Below are 22,152 nucleotides of genomic sequence, written 5' to 3' on the forward strand. Positions count from 1 at the left end.
GATCTCCGGTGTCTGAGACGCGGATCTCCTATGTCTGGGAGCTGCGGATCTCCATTGTATGGGATAGGGGGATAAGGTGGATCACCAGTATCTTGCGGTGGGGATCTCTAGTGAATGGGGGGGGGGGGGGTAAAGATTTTTACTGTCCAGGGGTGTGTGGATCTCCGCTGTCCTAGGGGCACAGATCTAGAGTCGGGTCTTTATTGTTTTAAGGGCTACATGTATCATCTGTGTATGGCGATGGAGGGAGGACAGATTTCCAGCACCTCAGGGGATAAGCGGATCTGCAGTGTCTGGGGCAGAAGTCTCAAGTGGCTACCGCACAGATATAGTACTTCTCAGAGCTGAGGGTTTGTTACAATCCTAATCGATTTTAAAAACATTAGCAACTGTCCCTGTTTCCCTGTTGTAGTACAATATGACCACACTGCAGTGTGCAGGACGTGGACCTCCTCGAGTCCTGGCTGATCGTCAGAGAGGATCATCCTGATCACACCACACCGGGGCAAGCCCTCCGATTCTGGAGAGCACCATGCAGGGGCAAGCCCACCGATTCTGGAGAGCACCATGCAGGGGCAAGCCCTCCGATTCTGGAGAGCACCACGCCGGGGCAAGTCCACCGATTCTGGAGAGCACCACGCCGGGGCAAGCCCACCGATTCTGGAGAGCACCATGCAGGGGCAAGCCCTCCGATTCTGGAGAGCACCATGCAGGGGCAAGCCCTCCGATTCTGGAGAGCACCACGCCGGGGCAAGCCCACCGATTCTGGAGAGCACCATGCAGGGACAAGCCCTCCGATTCTGGAGAGCACCACGCCGGGGCAAGCCCACCATTTCTGGAAAGCACCATGCTGGTGCAAGCTCACCAATTCCGGAAAGCACCATGCTGGGGAAAGCCCACCAATTCTGGAGAGCACCATGCGGGGCAAGCCCACCAATTCTGGAAAGCACCACGACGGGGCAAGCCCACCGATTCTGGAGATCACTATACATGGGCAAGCCCACCGATTCTGGAGAGCACCACGCCGGGGCAAGCCCACCATTTCTGGAAAGCAACATGCTGGGGCAAGCTCACCAATTCCGGAAAGCACCATGCTGGGGAAAGCCCACCAATTCTGGAGAGCACCATGCGGGGCAAGCCCACCAATTCTGGAAAGCACCATGACGGGGCAAGCCCACCGATTCTGGAGATCACTATACATGGGCAAGCCCACCGATTCTGGAGAACACCACGCCGGGGCACACCCATCGATTCTGGAGAGCAGCACACCGGGAAAAGCCCACTGATTCTAGAGAGCAGGGGCCAGAGTGAATGAGGTGGATACCGAAGAAGAGGACGATCAAATGATTGCTGCCAAATGTAAGGATTATCAATTTACTAGGAAAATTGGCAAGCCCATCTGTAGGGAGCCAGCAATGGGGTTCAGTGTTTATAACACAGATTCAATATTGAAGTCAGTGGTTATAACATGGGGTTATTAGTTAGGTTAAGAGCTCAGTGGTTAGAATACAGATTCACTACTTAGGTCAGCGGCTCAGTGTTTATAACATGGGATCACTAGTTAGGTCAGAAGCTCAGTGGTTATAACATGGGGTCACTAGAAAGGTTCAGTGATTAGGCTATAAGTTCAGTAATTAGGACAGGAACCGATAATTATGAGAAAGGTTTAGTGATTAGGACAGCCACAGAAATTAAAGTGCTTAAAAGAGGGGCTCAGTGATTAAAACAGAGATTGAGTGGTAAAGGCTGCCTCCCTGTAGATATAATAGGGGCATAGTGGATATGTAGTCAGCACATGCAGCCGGAGATCAAACCCGTGGAAAGTAGATTAAATAGCCACAAAGTGAAGAGTACAGAGCAGATTGTCAGCTCCTGGGGACAGTGAAAAGAGAGAAGTTTAATTGTAAACTAGATATAGAGCTGGGCGTCTTCCCTGTAATGTTTAGTCCTCGGTAACCAATATGGCCACAGATTAGCTCATTCGAGGTGAGCACTCGGCTTTCCGGGCAGCCTTATTACAAGGACTGATTTTTGCATTTGCGCCTGTTTTTTGTTGACTAGTTTGGTTTGTACCAGATTCATCTTCGATTAGTGATTTTATTTTAAGTCTATTTTTTATGTGTTCTCTTGTTTGTTGTTTAGTTCGTCACTGTGCACGGAGTTTTGTTTTCCCAGATATTTTCACCCGATTCATCAATAATTGCTGCAGACGTACTCCAGAACCCCTGGGAAGATCTTATGGACACAAGACAACGGTTACGGTTAAATTACATTTTTTACTTTGTGCAAAATGTATGACCCACGTGTGCAATTATAATAAATTTGGCACCAATGGGACAGATTAATCAAAACTGTCTAATTCTCAGATACAAGGGCCAGCATAGACCTTAAACATTCACCACATTTATCCATGTGGCTCCTGCTGTTTGATGACTCGTTTTAAGACGGTCTAGCGTGCAGATACACCTCCGATTAGGAAGCTCATTTCTGCGCAACAATTTTTCAACGTTTTTGGGTAATTAAGCCTCGTCCCCTAGTCAGACTATTATTAACAAATGTCTAAAATAAACATTGTACTAATAATTAGAGATGTTTCTGGTGCAAACTACTCTCTCCAGCCGCAGGTCTGAAATGGAAATGCCTCACGGCCTCCCTGGAGGAGCAGAGGAATCATTTGATGGCTGCAGTCTGGACGTCTGTCTTCTGCAGACCGATCTCATGTAAATCTCATAGACTGAAGAAAACAAAAGAGTTAGAAGAGCTCTAAACATCAAAAGTAATGAGAAGGCAGCCTGAGGGGCCGAACCATCATTGCTGCAGGACAGAAGACCCCAGGACAGCGCCAGGGATGAGACAGAATCTGGGACACCACAGAACGAGCTGTGAAGACAGACCGCACCAAGTAGTAGGCACGGCCCTCCCTATACACCCCATATAATGCAAGGAAATATGCGGAACTCCTCCTGGACAAGAGCCAGATCATCAGAGGTTTCCTGCAGGAACGTCTTCATAGGGAGACACCGGATATTGTAATACAGGAGCAAACAGCAAAGAAGCAGCAGGACCAGCAACCCGGGTAGAGGGAGAAGAGACCCCAGACGTCAGGAAGAAGCCCCTATAATATCTGCTTCTGCCACCCAGGAACTAAGTCTACCCACCCTGCAATACTGTCCTGCACCCTGAGTGTCATCATCTTATATCCCGAGTGTCCCATACATACCCCATGTCAGCGTCATTCTCCCGTGCCCCCAGTGTCAGCGTCATTCTCCCATACCCCCAGTGTCAGCGTCATTCTCCCGTACCCCCAGTGTCAGCGTCATTCTCCCGTACCCCCAGTGTCAGCGTCATTCTCCCGTACCCCCAGTGTCAGCGTCATTCTCCCGTACCCCCAGTGTCAGCGTCATTCTCCCATGCCCCCAGTGTAAGCGTCATTATCTTGTTCACCCAATGTCTGCGTCACTCTCCCGTACCCCCAGTGTCAGCGTCATTCTTCCGTAACCCGTGTCAGCGTCATTCTCCCGTACCTCCAGTGTCAGCGTCATTCTCCCGTAACCCCAGTGTCAGCGTCATTCTCCCGTATCCGCAGTGTCAGAATCATTCTCCCGTACGAGTGTCAGAGTCATTCTCTCGTACCCCCAGTGTCAGCGTCATTCTCTCGTTCCCTCGGTGTCAGCATCATTATCCTGTACCGAGTGTCATTATCATATACCCAGCCTGTCAGAGTCATTATCTCGTAAACCCGAGTGTAAGCGTCATTATCCTGTACTCATAGTGTCATAGTCCTACACCCAAGTATCATAGTCCTACACCCCGAGTGTCAGCGTCATAGTTCTACACCCCAAGTGTCATAGTCCTATACCTCGAGTGTCAGCGTCATGGTCCTGCACCCCGACTGTCAGTGTCATGGTCCTGCACCCCGAGTGTCAGTGTCATGATTCTGCACCCCGAGTGTCAGGGTCATGGTCCTGCACCCCGAGTGTCAGTGTCATAGTCCTACACCCGAAGCATCATAGTCCTACACCCCAAGTGTCAGCGTCATGGTCCTGCACTCCGAGTGTCAGTGTCATAGTTCTACACCCCAAGTGTCATAGTCCTACACCTCGAGTGTCAGTGTCATGGTCCTACACCCTAAGCGTCATAGTCCAACACCCCAAGTGTCAGCGTCATGGTTCTGCACCCCGAGTGTCAGTGTCATAGTCCTACACCCCAAGTGTCATAGTCCTACACCCCAAGTGTCATAGTCCTACACCCCAAGTGTCAGCGTCATGGTCCTGCACCCCGAGTGTCAGTGTCATAGTCCTACATCTCGAGTGTCAGTGTCATGATCCTGCACCCCGAGTGTCAGCACCATGGTACTACACCCTGAGTGTTATGGTCCCGCATACATTTTCTCCAGCTCATCTCTTACCGTTCCAGAGACTCCAGCGGTATCCTACAGCCGGCAGCACTTTGGGGGATGGCTGCATTTTTGTTGGCGGTCATGGTCATTTCTGCTCTCTGTGGAGCTCAGAACCTGGGACAGAAAGAGACAGAGGAGTTACAAATCTGTTCATCAGCTGATCACACGCCGCCATAACTCCAGGGCGGTCGCACAAGAAGAGAAATGTGCTCGACTGGGAAGCTGCTTTTCTGTATTTATATTAATGACTCCTATAAGATGAGAGATATCCGGGGTGCAGCGATATATGGGGACCCAGAGACTGTAACTGATGAGAGGGTTTATCATCCATAATAACCTCTGCGAGGATCACCAGTGACAACGCTGCACTGGATCCTACAACAGCCGGAATCATCAGGACTGAACTTTAGGTCGGTGGAAGTTCCGCTTCGACCAGAGGTCACATTAACAGCAGACCCTCCGATGACAGAAATACAGTATGGAATCCCAGGACTACCATCATCTCTGAGACCCAGTAACATCCCCCTGTGTGGTCACAGCTTAGATAAAACCTGGAGAAATCTCTAGACCCCACTAACATGAGGCAGATAAAATCGATGACCATCACTGGGTGACATCTGCACAGAGCAGCGCAGCCGACAGATCAATGTCCAGTGTCTCCTGATAGAAATCTATGAATACATGCAATTAGGAAAACAGTCCTTACTGACATCTATAGAATGAGCAGCCCCCTTATGTCAGTAAATAGTGAGGGACTCTACAGCAGGAAATGAATCATTTCATACACCTATATCATTGCCTGACCTTATATTCATATAATATTGTCCGCCTGCTGCCACAAGTAGAGGGAGCTCAGGAGCTTAACGTATAAAGATTTATTACAGAGTTCAATATATTGATGGTATACAGGGAGCTCCCCCTAGTGGTGGCTGCAGACAGGATCTTATCATGTATCTCTGTATACAGGGAGCTCCCCATAGTGGTGACTGCAGACAGGATCTTATCATGTATCTCTGTATACAGGGAGCTCCCCCTAGTGGTGACTGCAGACAGGATCTTATCATGTATCTCTGTATACAGGGAGCTCCCCCTAGTGGTGGCTGCAGACAGGATCTTATCATGTATCTCTGTATACAGGGAGCTCCCCCTAGTGGTGGCTGCAGACAGGATCTTATCATGTATCTCTGTATACAGGGAGCTCCCCATAGTGGTGACTGCAGACAGGATCTTATCATGTATCTCTGTATACAGGGAGCTCCCCCTAGTGGTGGCTGCAGACAAGATCTCATCATGTATCTCTGTATACAGGGAGCTCCCCCTAGTGGTGGCTGCAGACAAAATCTTATGTATCTCTGTATACAGGGAGCTCCCCCTAGTGGTGACTGCAGACAGGATCTCATCATGTATCTCTGTATACAGGGAGCTCTCCCTAGTGGTGGCTGCAGACAGGATCTTATGTATCTCTGTATACAGGGAGCTCCCCCTAGTGGTGACTGCAGACAGGATCTCATCATGTATCTCTGTATACAGGGAGCTCCCCCTAGTGGTGACTGCAGACAGGATCTCATCATGTATCTCTGTATACAAGGAGCTCCCCCTAGTGGTGGCTGCAGACAGAATGTTATCATGTATCTCTGTATCCAGGGAGCTCCCCCTAGTGGTGGCTGCAGACAGGATCTCATCATGTATCTCTGTATACAGGGAGCTCTCCCTAGGGGTGGCTGCAGACAGGATCTTACGTATCTCTGTATACAGGGAGCTCCCCCTAGTGGTGGCTGCAGACAGGATGTTATCATGTCTCTCTGTATACAGGGAGCTCCCCCTAGTGGTGACTGCAGACAGGATCTCATCATGTATCTCTGTATACAGCGAGCTCCCCCTAGTGGTGACTGCAGACAGGATCTCATCATGTATCTCTGTATACAGGGAGCTCTCCCTAGGGGTGGCTGCAGACAGGATCTTACGTATCTCTGTATACAGGGAGCTCCCCCTAGTGGTGGCTGCAGACAGGAAGTTATCATGTATCTCTGTATACAGCGAGCTCCCCCTAGTGGTGGCTGCAGACAGGATCTTATCATGTATCTCTGTATACAGGGAGCTCCCCCTAGTGGTGACTGCAGACAGGATCTCATCATGTATCTCTGTATACAGCGAGCTCCCCCTAGTGGTGACTGCAGACAGGATCTCATCATGTATCTCTGTATACAGGGAGCTCTCCCTAGGGGTGGCTGCAGACAGGATCTTACGTATCTCTGTATACAGGGAGCTCCCCCTAGTGGTGGCTGCAGACAGGATGTTATCATGTCTCTCTGTATACAGGGAGCTCCCCCTAGTGGTGGCTGCACACAGGATCTTATCATGTATCTCTGTATACAGGGAGCTCCCCCTAGTGGTGGCTGCAGACAGGATGTTATCATGTATCTCTGTATACAGGGAGCTCCCGCTAGTGGTGGCTGCAGACAGGATGTTATCATGTATATCAAAAAAGTAACCAACAGCACACAGCTGAAGGCTGCACGCTCCAAAGTCCAGGGATGCAATAGGACCAATACTCACAAAAGAAAAAGAAGGAGCAGCAACCATACCAGGTGAAAAATATCCACAGAAGTCTTTATTCTGCCATCATAAAATTACGTTTCGGCCAAAAAGTCTTGATAAAGGCCATTTTGGCCGAAACGTTGCAATTTTATGATGGCAGAATAAAGACTTCTGTGGATATTTTTCACCTGGAATGGTTGCTGCTCCTTCTTTTTCTTTTGTGAGGATGTTATCATGTATCTCTGTATACAGGGAGCTCCCCCTAGTGGTGGCTGCAGACAGGATCTTATGTATCTCTGTATACAGGAAGCTCCCCCTACTGGTGGCTGCAGACAAGATCTCATCATGTATCTCTATATACAGGGAGCTCCCCCTAGTGGTGACTGCACACAGAATCTAATCATGTCTCTCTGTATACAGGGAGCTCCCCCTAGTGGTGGCTGCAGACAGGATCTCATCATGTATCTCTGTATACAGGGAGCTCCCCCTAGTGGTGGCTGCAGACAGGATGTTATCATGTATCTCTGTATACAGGGAGCTCCCCCTAGTGGTGGCTGCAGACAGGATATTATCATGTATCTCTGTTTACAGGGAGCTCCCCCTAGTGGTGGCTGCACACAGGATATTATCATGTATCTCTGTATACAGGGAGTTACCCCTAGTGGTGGCTGCAGACAGGATCTTATCATGTATCTCTGTATACAGGGAGCTCCCCCTAGTGGTGGCTGCAGACAGGATCTTATCATGTATCTCTGTATACAGGGAGCTCCCCCTAGTGGTGGCTGCAGACAGGATCTTATCATGTATCTCTGTATACAGGGAGCTCCCCCTAGTGGTGGCTGCAGATAAGATCTTATGTATCTGTATACAAGTAGCTCCCCCTAGTGGTGGCTGCAGACAGGATCTTATCATGTATCTCTGTATACAGGGAGCTCCTCCTAGTGGTGACTGCAGACAGGATCTTATCATGTATCTCTGTATACAGGGAGCCCCCCCTAGTGGTGGCTGCAGACAGGATCTTATTATGTATCTCTGTATACAGGGAGCTCCCCCTAGTGGTGACTGCAGACAGGATCTTATCATGTATCTCTGTATACAGGGAGCTCCTCCTAGTGGTGACTGCAGACAGGATCTTATCATGTATCTCTGTATACAGGGAGCCCCCCTAGTGGTGGCTGCACACAGGATATTATCATGTATCTCTGTTTACAGGGAGCTCCCCCTAGTGGTGGCTGCAGACAGGATCTTATCATGTATCTCTGTATACAGGGAGCTCCCCCTAGTGGTGGCTGCAGACAGGATCTTATCATGTATCTCTGTATACAGGGAGCTCCCCCTAGTGGTGGCTGCAGACAGGATCTCATCATGTATCTCTGTATACAGGGAGCTCCCGCTAGTGGTGGCTGCAGACAGGATGCTATCATGTATCTCTGTATACAGGGAGCTCCCCCTAGTGGTGGCTGCAGACAAGATCTCATCATGTATCTCTGTATACAGGGAGCTCCCCCTAGTGGTGGCTGCAGACAAAATCTTATGTATCTCTGTATACAGGGAGCTCCCCCTAGTGGTGACTGCAGACAGGATCTCATCATGTATCTCTGTATACAGGGAGCTCTCCCTAGTGGTGGCTGCAGACAGGATCTTATGTATCTCTGTATACAGGGAGCTCCCCCTAGTGGTGACTGCAGACAGGATCTCATCATGTATCTCTGTATACAGGGAGCTCCCCCTAGTGGTGACTGCAGACAGGATCTCATCATGTATCTCTGTATACAGGGAGCTCCCCCTAGTGGTGGCTGCAGACAGAATGTTATCATGTATCTCTGTATCCAGGGAGCTCCCCCTAGTGGTGGCTGCAGAAGGATGTTATCATGTATCTCTGTATACAGGGAGCTCCCCCTAGTGGTGGCTGCAGACAGGATCTTATCATGTATCTCTGTATACAGGGAGCTCCCCCTAGTGGTGGCTGCAGACAGGATCTTATCATGTATCTCTGTATACAGGGAGCTCCCCCTAGTGGTGGCTGCAGACAGGATCTTATCATGTATCTCTGTATACAGGGAGCTCCACCTAGTGGTGGCTGCAGACAGGATGTTATCATGTATCTCTGTATACAGGGAGCTCCCGCTAGTGGTGGCTGCAGACAGGATGCTATCATGTATCTCTGTATACAGGGAGCTCCCCCTAGTGGTGGCTGCAGACAAGATCTCATCATGTTTCTCACAGGGAGCTCCCCCTAGTGGTGGCTGCAGACAAAATCTTATGTATCTCTGTATACAGGGAGCTCCCCCTAGTGGTGACTGCAGACAGGATCTCATCATGTATCTCTGTATACAGCGAGCTCCCCCTAGTGGTGACTGCAGACAGGATCTCATCATGTATCTCTGTATACAGGGAGCTCTCCCTAGGGGTGGCTGCAGACAGGATCTTACGTATCTCTGTATACAGGGAGCTCCCCCTAGTGGTGGCTGCAGACAGGATGTTATCATGTCTCTCTGTATACAGGGAGCTCCCCCTAGTGGTGACTGCAGACAGGATCTCATCATGTATCTCTGTATACAGCGAGCTCCCCCTAGTGGTGACTGCAGACAGGATCTCATCATGTATCTCTGTATACAGGGAGCTCTCCCTAGGGGTGGCTGCAGACAGGATCTTACGTATCTCTGTATACAGGGAGCTCCCCCTAGTGGTGGCTGCAGACAGGATGTTATCATGTATCTCTGTATACAGCGAGCTCCCCCTAGTGGTGGCTGCAGACAGGATCTTATCATGTATCTCTGTATACAGGGAGCTCCCCCTAGTGGTGACTGCAGACAGGATCTCATCATGTATCTCTGTATACAGCGAGCTCCCCCTAGTGGTGACTGCAGACAGGATCTCATCATGTATCTCTGTATACAGGGAGCTCTCCCTAGGGGTGGCTGCAGACAGGATCTTACGTATCTCTGTATACAGGGAGCTCCCCCTAGTGGTGGCTGCAGACAGGATGTTATCATGTCTCTCTGTATACAGGGAGCTCCCCCTAGTGGTGGCTGCACACAGGATCTTATCATGTATCTCTGTATACAGGGAGCTCCCCCTAGTGGTGGCTGCAGACAGGATGTTATCATGTATCTCTGTATACAGGGAGCTCCCGCTAGTGGTGGCTGCAGACAGGATGTTATCATGTATATCAAAAAAGTAACCAACAGCACACAGCTGAAGGCTGCACGCTCCAAAGTCCAGGGATGCAATAGGACCAATACTCACAAAAGAAAAAGAAGGAGCAGCAACCATACCAGGTGAAAAATATCCACAGAAGTCTTTATTCTGCCATCATAAAATTACGTTTCGGCCAAAAAGTCTTGATAAAGGCCATTTTGGCCGAAACGTTGTAATTTTATGATGGCAGAATAAAGACTTCTGTGGATATTTTTCACCTGGAATGGTTGCTGCTCCTTCTTTTTCTTTTGTGAGGATGTTATCATGTATCTCTGTATACAGGGAGCTCCCCCTAGTGGTGGCTGCAGACAGGATCTTATGTATCTCTGTATACAGGAAGCTCCCCCTACTGGTGGCTGCAGACAAGATCTCATCATGTATCTCTATATACAGGGAGCTCCCCCTAGTGGTGACTGCACACAGAATCTAATCATGTATCTCTGTATACAGGGAGCTCCCCCTAGTGGTGGCTGCAGACAGGATCTTATCATGTATCTCTGTATACAGGGAGCTCACCCTAGTGGTGGCTGCAGATAAGATCTTATGTATCTGTATACAAGTAGCTCCCCCTAGTGGTGGCTGCAGACAGGATCTTATCATGTATCTCTGTATACAGGGAGCTCCTCCTAGTGGTGACTGCAGACAGGATCTTATCATGTATCTCTGTATACAGGGAGCCCCCCCTAGTGGTGGCTGCAGACAGGATCTTATTATGTATCTCTGTATACAGGGAGCTCCCCCTAGTGGTGACTGCAGACAGGATCTTATCATGTATCTCTGTATACAGGGAGCCCCCCCCTAGTGGTGGCTGCAGACAGGATCTTATTATGTATCTCTGTATACAGGGAGCTCCCCCTAGTGGTGACTGCAGACAGGATCTTATCATGTATCTCTGTATACAGGGAGCTCCCCCTAGTGGTGGCTGCACACAGGATATTATCATGTATCTCTGTTTACAGGGAGCTCCCCCTAGTGGTGACTACAGACAGGATCTTATCATGTATCTCTGTATACAGGGAGCTCCCCCTAGTGGTGGCTGCAGACAGGATCTTATCATGTATCTCTGTATACAGGGAGCTACCCCTAGTGGTGGCTGCAGACAGGATCTTATCATGTATCTCTGTATACAGGGAGCTCCCCCTAGTGGTGGCTGCAGACAGGATCTTATCATGTATCTCTGTATACAGGGAGCTCCCCCTAGTGGTGGCTGCAGACAGGATCTTATCATGTATCTCTGTATACAGGGAGCTCCCCCTAGTGGTGGCTGCAGACAGGATCTCATCATGTATCTCTGTATACAGGGAGCTCCCGCTAGTGGTGGCTGCAGACAGGATGCTATCATGTATCTCTGTATACAGGGAGCTCCCCCTAGTGGTGGCTGCAGACAAGATCTCATCATGTATCTCTGTATACAGGGAGCTCCCCCTAGTGGTGGCTGCAGACAAAATCTTATGTATCTCTGTATACAGGGAGCTCCCCCTAGTGGTGACTGCAGACAGGATCTCATCATGTATCTCTGTATACAGGGAGCTCCCCCTAGTGGTGACTGCAGACAGGATCTCATCATGTATCTCTGTATACAGGGAGCTCCCCCTAGTGGTGACTGCAGACAGGATCTCATCATGTATCTCTGTATACAGGGAGCTCCCCCTAGTGGTGACTGCAGACAGGATCTCATCATGTATCTCTGTATACAGGGAGCTCCCCCTAGTGGTGGCTGCAGACAGAATGTTATCATGTATCTCTGTATCCAGGGAGCTCCCCCTAGTGGTGGCTGCAGAAGGATGTTATCATGTATCTCTGTATACAGCGAGCTCCCCCTAGTGGTGGCTGCAGACAGGATCTTATCATGTATCTCTGTATACAGGGAGCTCCCCCTAGTGGTGGCTGCAGACAGGATCTTATCATGTATCTCTGTATACAGGGAGCTCCCCCTAGTGGTGGCTGCAGACAGGATCTTATCATGTATCTCTGTATACAGGGAGCTCCCCCTAGTGGTGGCTGCAGACAGGATCTTATCATGTATCTCTGTATACAGGGAGCTCCCCCTAGTGGTGGCTGCAGACAGGATCTTATCATGTATCTCTGTATACAGGGAGCTCCACCTAGTGGTGGCTGCAGACAGGATGTTATCATGTATCTCTGTATACAGGGAGCTCCCGCTAGTGGTGGCTGCAGACAGGATGCTATCATGTATCTCTGTATACAGGGAGCTCCCCCTAGTGGTGGCTGCAGACAAGATCTCATCATGTTATACAGGGAGCTCCCCCTAGTGGTGGCTGCAGACAGGATCTTATGTATCTCTGTATACAGGGAGCTCCCCCTAGTGGTGACTGCAGACAGGATCTCATCATGTATCTCTGTATACAGGGAGCTCTCCCTAGTGGTGGCTGCAGACAGGATCTTATGTATCTCTGTATACAGGGAGCTCCCCCTAGTGGTGACTGCAGACAGGATCTCATCATGTATCTCTGTACGATACGATACGATACACTTTATTGATCCCGTGGGAAATTATGGTATCACAGCAGCACAACTTACATCATAAGAATCATAAAATGAATTACTTAATTGACATGACAGTGTAGTTGACAGAAGGACATTATACATTAGAATAGGACATACACCGCAGGTAAACTGAAAAGTAGAAGGAATAAAGTAGACATTCACCTTGATGATTTAACCCTAATGTTATTGTTGTACATTCCCATCGCAGTTGGCACAAACGATTTCCTATATTTTTCCTTCTTACACCTCACAAGTATTAGCCGGTTACTGAAGGTGCTCTTCTGTCTCATGAATAGCTCATATAGTGGATGTGCATTATTGTTAATGATTGCCATACACTTTTTCAGAGTTCTTCTCTCCACTACCTCCTCAAGAGAGTCCAGATTGCAGCCGACAGCAGAACTTGCCTTTTTGATAAGCTTATTCAGCTTATTAGCATCAGAGGCCCGCACACTATTACCCCAGCATATGATTGCAAAAAAGATGGCACTTGCCACCACAGACTGGTAGAACATTTCTAACATTTTGCTGCACACATTAAAAGATCTCAGTTTCCTTAGGAAATACAGTCTGCTCATCCCCTTCTTGTAGACAGTCTCTGAGTGGCATCTCCAGTCCAGTTTGCTATCCAAATGGACCCCCAAATATTTGTAACTCTCCACCTGCTCTACCTCCTGCCCAGCAATAGTGATCGGTAAGCATTCCATCTTTATCCTGCTATAGTCGGCTACCAACTCCTTAGTTTTCTTAACATTTAGTTGTAGATAGTTACCATTGCACCAATCCACGAAATTCGACACCACCCTTCTGTATTCCTCATCCCCCTGATCTCCCCTAATACATCCCACAACCACGGAGTCATCCGAAAATTTTTGAAGGTGGCAAAGATCAGATTTATACTGAAAGTCCGATGTATACAGTGTGAATAGAAAGGGCGCAAGCACCGTTCCCTGTGGGGCACCTACACTGCTCAGTAATCTGCTTGACACAACTGCTCCCATCTGTACAAACTGTGGCCGATCTGATAGGTAGTCAGTTATCCAATTTCTCATCCCCTCCTCCACCTTCATATCAGTCATCTTTTTGTGTAGTAAAGGTGGCTGCAGGGAATTAAATGCACTCGAGAAATCAAAGAACATCGCTCGCACCATGGTTCCGTCAGTCTCCAGAAATGAATGTACACTATGTAACAGGGAAAGAATAGCATCATCCACCCCCAATCTATGTCGGTAAGCAAACTGAAGGGGATCAATAAAAGCGTTAACCCTTGGTCTTAAGTGAGCAAGCACTAATCTTTCCAAGGCCTTCATAGCGTGAGATGTTAAGGCTACAGGACGATAGTCATTTAGGGTTGCAGGAGAAGAAGTCTTGGGTACCGGCACCAGACAGGAAGTTTTCCATAACACTGGTACCCTCTGTGTTTGTAGACTTCCATTAAATAGGAGTGTAAAGACAGTGCACAGCTGGTCTGCACAAACTTTAAGGACACGTGAGCTGAGTCCATCTGGTCCTGCTGCTTTACCAATGTTAAGTGACTTAAACTGCCTCCTCACATCATTTTCGGATACTCTAAAATTAGTCTGCTCCTCCTCCAATATTGATGTTGCAGAATTTGCACCCAATTCCCCTCCACTTCCAGTTGGCAGTACACATGTACTGCTAAATCTATTGAAATACTCGTTCATCTCATTAGCCTTGTCCAGATTTCCTCCCCCGTGATCAGACCTTGCCTTAAGCCCAGTCAGTAATTTCATTCCTGACCAAACATCCCTGGTATTATTGTGGGACAGTTTCTTTTCAAGTTTAATTCTGAAGGCTTTCTGGGCCTCCTTTATTTTATACTTCAATTCATGCTGTATCATTTTAATTTCCTCTTTGTCGCCTAATTTAAATGCCTTTTTTTTCCTGTTGAGCAAATGCTTCAATTCCTTTGTTATCCATGGCTTGTTGTTTGCAAAACACCTAATCTTTTTAGCAGGCACCAGCATATCAGTGCAGAAGTTAATGTAGTCAGTCACTCTACCAACCACTTCATTAACATTTGTATACTCGTCCATTGTCCCAAGCAACACATCCCAGTCTGTAAGATGAAAGCAATCCTGTTAAGCCTGTTCATTTGTTGGACTCCACATTCTAACTGTTTTAATGGTAGCAGGCTGTTTTCTAACAACAGGTTGGTAGACTGGTGACAATAGTATAAGATTGTGATCAGATTTCCCCAAGGGCGGCAGGGTAGACGATGAATAAGCATTCTTGACATTCGCATAGAGTAAGTCCAAAATAATGTTGTCACGTGTTGTACATTTAACAAATTGATAGAATTTAGGTAGAGCAGTTGAAATATTAGCCCGATTAAAATCCCCAGAGATTACAGTAAGCGAGTTGGGGTGTTTCATCTGAAGCCGAGCAATGACTCCTGACAGCACTTCACCTGCAGCCTCATGGTTTGCAGTTGGTGGTATGTACAACACTATTGCAATAACAAGCGAGAATTCTCTAGGAATATAGTAAGGTCTGAGGCCAACAGCTAGCAGTTCAATGTTCGGACAACAATGGCGCTCCCTCACTGTCACATGCCCCTGGTTGCACCATCCATTGTTTATGTAGAGTATAACTCCTCCGCCCTTTTTTTTGCCGCTCTTCATAGTGTCTCTATCAGCCCGGACCATGTGAAATCCTGGTACTGAAACACTCGCGTCAGGGATCTCGCCGCGTAACCATGTTTCAGTAAAACACATCAAACTGCATTCCTTGTAATCCCTCTGGGTCCGTATTAATGCCAACAGTTCATCCGACTTATTTCCCAGTGATTGAACATTCCCCATGATGATGGACGGAACTACAGGTTTAAACCGTCTTCGCCTTGCCTTTAGTTTTTTGCCCGCTCTGCAGCCTCTGAAAGGTCGCCTTACCTCACTAGGGACACGTGGTCTACCCACTGCAGGAGAAGACATTAGCCTGCGCAGCTCCAGAAGTCTGCCCTTTGAGTAAGCAACACGTTTAGGAACAGACTTTGAGACATCCATCAAAACCTTGGCCATATTAGTCGCACCAAGCATGTCCGTGCAGGGTGGCATACAGTGCACGCCTCCAGACATAGCTGTGCCAATTCCCAGGCAGGTAGTGGCCACCCGGCCGTAGGTGCATATAAAAACCAGACCTAAGTTGCAAGGTGATCACAAATGCACTGTAAATCCAGATAGCTGTGGGTAGTAGCAAACATCCAAGGGAAACATTTCAAAGGAACCCAGGTTCAGAAGCATACATCCAGAAGCAGTGGGTGGCAGTATGCATCCAGGGGAAACAAATCAGAGGATCCAAGGTTTAGAAGCAAACATCCAAGGGGAAATCCAAGGGTTCAGCATAAATCCAAGGGAAGCCTTCCAGCGAATCCAAGTTCAGAAGGAGAAGGTACTGGGGAAAAGGTTCCTTAGAGTTCCAAAAACTGAGGTTCAGAAAGAAAAAAGGTTCACACATAACAAAAAAAAAAAATTCCTAAATAAAACTAAAACTATTGCTGCTGCAATGGGCTGCCACTAGCACGGCGCCTTATTGTCCTTATCCAGCAGAGAGCAGACAGACACGTCTGCTCTCTTCAGTGTCAGGCCACTGAGTATATACATGAGTGTATACAGTATATACATGAGTGTATATGTATGAGTGTATACAGGGAGCTCCCCCTAGTGGTGACTGCAGACAGGATCTCATCATGTATCTCTGTATACAGGGAGCTCCCCCTAGTGGTGGCTGCAGACAGAATGTTATCATGTATCTCTGTATCCAGGGAGCTCCCCCTAGTGGTGGCTGCAGAAGGATGTTATCATGTATCTCTGTATACAGCGAGCTCCCCCTAGTGGTGGCTGCAGACAGGATCTTATCATGTATCTCTGTATACAGGGAGCTCCCCCTAGTGGTGACTGCAGACAGGATCTCCTCATGTATCTCTGTATACAGCGAGCTCCCCCTAGTGGTGACTGCAGACAGGATCTCATCATGTATCTCTGTATACAGGGAGCTCTCCCTAGGGGTGGCTGCAGACAGGATCTTACGTATCTCTGTATACAGGGAGCTCCCCCTAGTGGTCACTGCAGACAGGATCTCATCATGTATCTCTGTATACAGGGAGCTCCCCCTAGTGGTGGCTGCAGACAGGATGTTATCATGTATCTCTGTATACAGGGAGCTCCCGCTAGTGGTGGCTGCAGACAGGATGTTATCATGTATATCAAAAAAGTAACCAACAGCACACAGCTGAAGGCTGCACGCTCCAAAGTCCAGGGATGCAATAGGACCAATACTCACAAAAGAAAAAGAAGGAGCAGCAACCATACCAGGTGAAAAATATCCACAGAAGTCTTTATTCTGCCATCATAAAATTACAACGTTTCGGCCAAAAAGTCTTGATAAAGGCCATTTTGGCCGAAACGTTGTAATTTTATGATGGCAGAATAAAGACTTCTGTGGATATTTTTCACCTGGAATGGTTGCTGCTCCTTCTTTTTCTTTTGTGAGGATGTTATCATGTATCTCTGTATACAGGGAGCTCCCCCTAGTGGTGGCTGCAGACAGGATCTTATGTATCTCTGCATACAGGAAGCTCCCCCTAGTGGTGGCTGCAGACAAGATCTCATCATGTATCTCTGTATACAGGGAGCTCCCCCTAGTGGTGACTGCACACAGAATCTAATCATGTCTCTCTGTATACAGGGAGCTCCCCCTAGTGGTGGCTGCAGACAGGATCTCATCATGTATCTCTGTATACAGGGAGCTCCCCCTAGTGGTGGCTGCAGACAGGATGTTATCATGTATCTCTGTATACAGGGAGCTCCCCCTAGTGGTGACTGCAGACAGGATCTCATCATGTATCTCTGTATACAGGGTGCTCCCCCTAGTGGTGGCTGCAGACAGGATCTTATCGTGTATCTCTGTATACAGCCTATTTTGACTGAAAAAAACTGATATCACATGGTCATAAGTCTTCAGACCCTTTGCTCAGACACTCATACTTAAGTCACTTGCTGTCTATTTCCTTCTGATCCTCCTTGAGATGGTTCTACTCCTTCACTGGAGGCCAGCTGTGTGTAACTAAACTGATAGGACTTGATTTGGAAAGGCGCACACCTGTCTATATAACACCTCACAGCTCACAGTGCATATCAGCCCAAATGAGAATCATGAGGTCAAAGGAACTGGCCAAGGTGCTCAGAGACAGAATGGTGGCACAGATCTGGCCAAGGTTACAACAGAATTTCTGCAGTACTCAAGGTTCCTAAGAGCACAGCGGCCTCCATAATCCTTAAATGGAAGATGTCTTTATGTTCTGTATCTAGCTCCTATAACACTACATCTCCTCTTATGCAACACTGCAGATCCCACAGACAGTGAGACAAGCGTATGGGCTGACTGCAGCTCTAGCTGTGACTGGAGTAAAGCTGTCCTTACATATCGGCCAGGAACATATCAGAAGATTTCTTGCAGACGAGATCCCGTAATTCAGGATGTGATTTACACAAAAAAAATCACCTTCCTAAATCCACAGAGACCCGGCTCCGACACAAGGGTGTGGGGTTCAACCAAGTGCTAGGCCGGGGTGGGGGGAGAGGTACAAAAGGGTTGTCAGGGTGTCAGGGGGGCTACAAGTACAGCACACTCATTTATTCATATGGCCGTTAATATAATTTAACATAGTTTATGTTTTACAGACAAGCATCTTTGTTCCAGATCGCAGTCACGTGTCTTCCCCACGGTTCAACAGCTTTATTCTCCCCATTTTCCATGTTCTAAGTTTGGATGATTAAGAAAGAAGCGCGTGGGGGAAGGTATCCCGGAACCGGCCCCTCAGACGGTACATTTATGGCCCCATAAATAGAATTGTTATATTCCCATATAATTCTATAAATATTAACAGCCGCCAGATGACGCATCGCTGCCCCACTGCACTGTAAATACCACGCTGCTCCATAAAAGACATCAAAGGCGACTACTGCACCTTCCCAGAGACTGCGAAGCCCCCCCCCCCCCCCAACAACGATCCCGGGTCCCGGGAACCATGCAGGGGACGATACCGAGGATACAGAAGACAGTAAAGAGGAGGATACACAAAACCCGAGGACGATCCCAGGGACGATACTGAGGACGATCCCAGGGACGATACTGAGGATACAGAAGACACTAAAGAGGACGATCCCAAGGACGATACAGAGGATACAGAAGACAGTAAAGAGGACGATCCCAAGGACGATACCGAGGATACAGAAGACAGTAAAGAGGACGATCCCAAGGACGATACCGAGGATACAGAAGACAGTTAAGAGGACGATCCCAAGGACGATACAGAGGATACAAAAGACAGAGGACGATCCCAAGGACGATACAGAGGATACAGAAGACAGTAAAGAGGACGATCCCAAGGACGATACAGAAGACAGTAAAGAGGACGATCCCAAGGACGATGCCGAGGATACAGAAGACAGAGGACGATCCCAAGGACGATACAGAAGACAGTAAAGAGGACGATCCCAAGGACGATGCCGAGGATACAGAAGACAGAGGACGATCCCAAGGACGATACAGAAGACAGTAAAGAGGACGATCCCAAGAACGATACAGAGGATACAGAAGACAGAGGACGATCCCAAGGACGATACCGAGGATACAGAAGACAGAGGACGATACCGAGGATACAGAAGACAGTAAAGAGGACGATCCCAAGGACGATACCGAGGATACAGAACAAAGCAAAGAGGACGATACACAAAACCCGAGGACGGTACCGGGGACAATACAGAGGACGATCCCAGGGATGATACAGAGGATACAGAAGACAGTAAAGAGGATGATACACAAGATGATGATCCAGAGGACAATCCCGAAGATGATACAGAGGATACGGAAGAGAACAGAGGACGACACACAAAACCCGAGGTCAGTACCGGGGACAATACAGAGGACGATCCAGGGGATGCAGAAGACAATACAGAGGATAAAACACAAGACGATCCAGAGGACAATGTCGAAAACGATCCTGGGAACCATGCAGGGGACGATACCGAGGATTCAGAAGACAGTAAAGAGGCCGATCCCAAGGACGATACCGAGGATACAGAAGACAGAGGACGATCCCAAGGACGATACCGATGATACAGAAGACAGTAAAGAGGACAATCTCAAGGACGATACCGAGGATACAGAAGACAGTAAAGAGGACGATCCCAAGGACGATACAGAGGATACAGAAGACAGTAAAGAGGACGATCCCAAGGACGATACCGAGGATACAGAAGACGGTAAAGAGGACGATCCCAAGGATGATACCGAGGATACAGAAGACAGAGGATGATACCGAGGATACAGAAGACGATCCCAAGGACGATACCGAGGATACAGAAGACAGAGCACGATCCCAAGGACGATACAGAAAATACAGAAGACAGTAAAGAGGACGATCCCAAGGATGATACCGAGGATACAGAAGACAGTAAAAAGGACGATCCCAAGGACGATACCGAGGATACAGAAGACAGTAAAAATGATGATCCCAAGGACAATACCGAGGATACAGAAGACAGCAAAGAGGACGATACACAAAACCCGAGGACGGTACCGGGGACAATACAGAGGACGATCCAGGGGACAATCCAGGGGATGCAGAAGACAATACAGAGGATAAACACAAGACAATCCAGAGGACAATGTCGAGAACGATCCTGGGAAGCCCTGAATGGGACAATACTGAGGATACAGCAGACAGTAAAGAGGAAAATCCCAAGGACGATACAGAAGACAGTAAAGTGGAAGACACACAAGACGATCCAGAGGACAATCCTGAGAATGATCCCGAGGATACAGAAGACAAAAGAGGACGACACTCAAAACCCGAGGACGGTACAGGGTTATAGAGGGTGTTCCAAAGGACGTTGCAGAGGACGATTCAAGGGACAATACAGAGAACGATACAGAAGACAGTTCAAGGGACGGTACAGAGGACAATCCCGAAGGTACAGAAGACAATACAGAGGACGATACACAAGACGATCCAGAGGATGAACCAGGGACGATACCAAGGATGCAGAAGACAGTAAAGAGGACAATACAGAAGATCCAAAGGACAATCCCATGGATACAGAAGAAAATACAGAGGACATTACAGAAGATGGTGCTGAGGACAATCCCAGGGACGATACAGAAGATGATCCCATGGACAATTCAGGGGACGACCCCAAGGATGATACAGAGGACGATCCCAGGGACAATTCAGGGGACGATCCCAAGGACGATGCAGAGGACGATCCCAGGGACGATCCCAGGGACGATACAGAGGACGATCCCAGGGACGATCTAGGGAAAGATACAGAGGACAGATACAGAGGAAGATGCTGAGGACGATCCAGGGGATGATCCCAGGGACGATCCAGGGGACAATCCCAGGGACGATCCAGGGGACAATCCCAGGGACGATCCAGTGGAAGAACCAGAGGACGATCCCAGGGAAGATACAGAGGACGAACCCAGGGACGATACTGGGGACAATCCAGAGGATGATCCCAGAGATGATATATAGCTTTCGCAAAAATTAAGAGACCACCACATCAAAACCCTGTCATGGGCAGCCCAATCTCCAGACCTGAACCCCATGGAAAACCTCTGGAATGTAATCAAGAGGATGATGGATAGTCACAAGCCATCAAACAAAGAAGATCGGCTTACATTTTTGCGCCAAAAGCAGTGTGAAAGACTGGTGGAAAGCATTTCAAGATGCATGAAAGCTTTGATTAAAAATCATGGTTATTCCATAAAATATTGATTGATGAACTCTTCCTGAGTTAAAACATTAGTATTGTTGTTTCTAAATTATTATAAACTTGTTTTCTTTGCATTATTTGAGGTCTGAAAGCACTGAGGGTTTTTTGTAATTTTGACCATTTCACCTTTTCAGAAAAAAAACAAGACAAAATTTATTGCTTGGAAATTCAGAGACATGTCAGTAGTTTATAGAATAAAAGAACAATTTACATTTGACTCCAAAATATACCTGTAGAGAGGAAATTCAGACAAAGTGAACATTTTGCAGTTAATTTTTGCCAGAGCTGTAGAGAACGATACAGGGGTCGATCCTGAGGAAACTCAAAGTAAATCAGAAAGTGACAGGACTATTACACTATTGAATAACAGCTCATCTATTACTGCTGACAACCAACGGTTCTGGTCACATCGGCTGCTGCGTGTCATTTCCACAAAACCAGCGGTTCTGTTGCGATTTTATAAACCTCTGCACTTTGCCACAACCTGACTGCATCATCTGAATAAGCCCCAACACCAGAAGTCATGGCCAGCATTAGCCCCGTGCCGAGGCGCAGAGATCCTCCAGATTCACTTTTAATAAACCATAAAAAGTTTTCTTGGAGCTGAGACATCAGAGCAGAAAGGAATCTGTGACAGAGAGGAAAAAAATCCTGAATCGCAAGAAGTCCCTATTTGGTGGGGAATGTAGCCGCAAATCACAGAAA

The 22,152-nt window shown here is 47.9% G+C and overlaps 1 protein-coding gene across 9 annotated transcripts in view; it reads right to left on the reverse strand.

Annotated features, from left to right (window-relative positions):
- DENND2B (DENN domain containing 2B) overlaps positions 1 to 22,152 on the reverse strand; it is a 325,270-nt gene that overhangs the window by 134,061 nt on the left and 169,057 nt on the right. For 8 of the 9 annotated variants that reach the window (XM_077286630.1, XM_077286626.1, XM_077286625.1 and 5 more), the window contains one exon: positions 4,409 to 4,513. The exons of the other annotated variant lie outside the window; for it this stretch is intronic. In XM_077286630.1, coding sequence (XP_077142745.1) covers positions 4,409 to 4,488 — 80 coding nt within the window. In that variant the 5' untranslated portion in view covers positions 4,489 to 4,513. The remainder of the gene's footprint in view (positions 1 to 4,408; positions 4,514 to 22,152) is intronic. 9 annotated transcript variants of the gene reach the window in all.

Source organism: Ranitomeya variabilis, chromosome 2 (genome assembly GCF_051348905.1).
Source record: "Ranitomeya variabilis isolate aRanVar5 chromosome 2, aRanVar5.hap1, whole genome shotgun sequence".
Taxonomy (NCBI): domain Eukaryota; kingdom Metazoa; phylum Chordata; class Amphibia; order Anura; family Dendrobatidae; genus Ranitomeya; species Ranitomeya variabilis.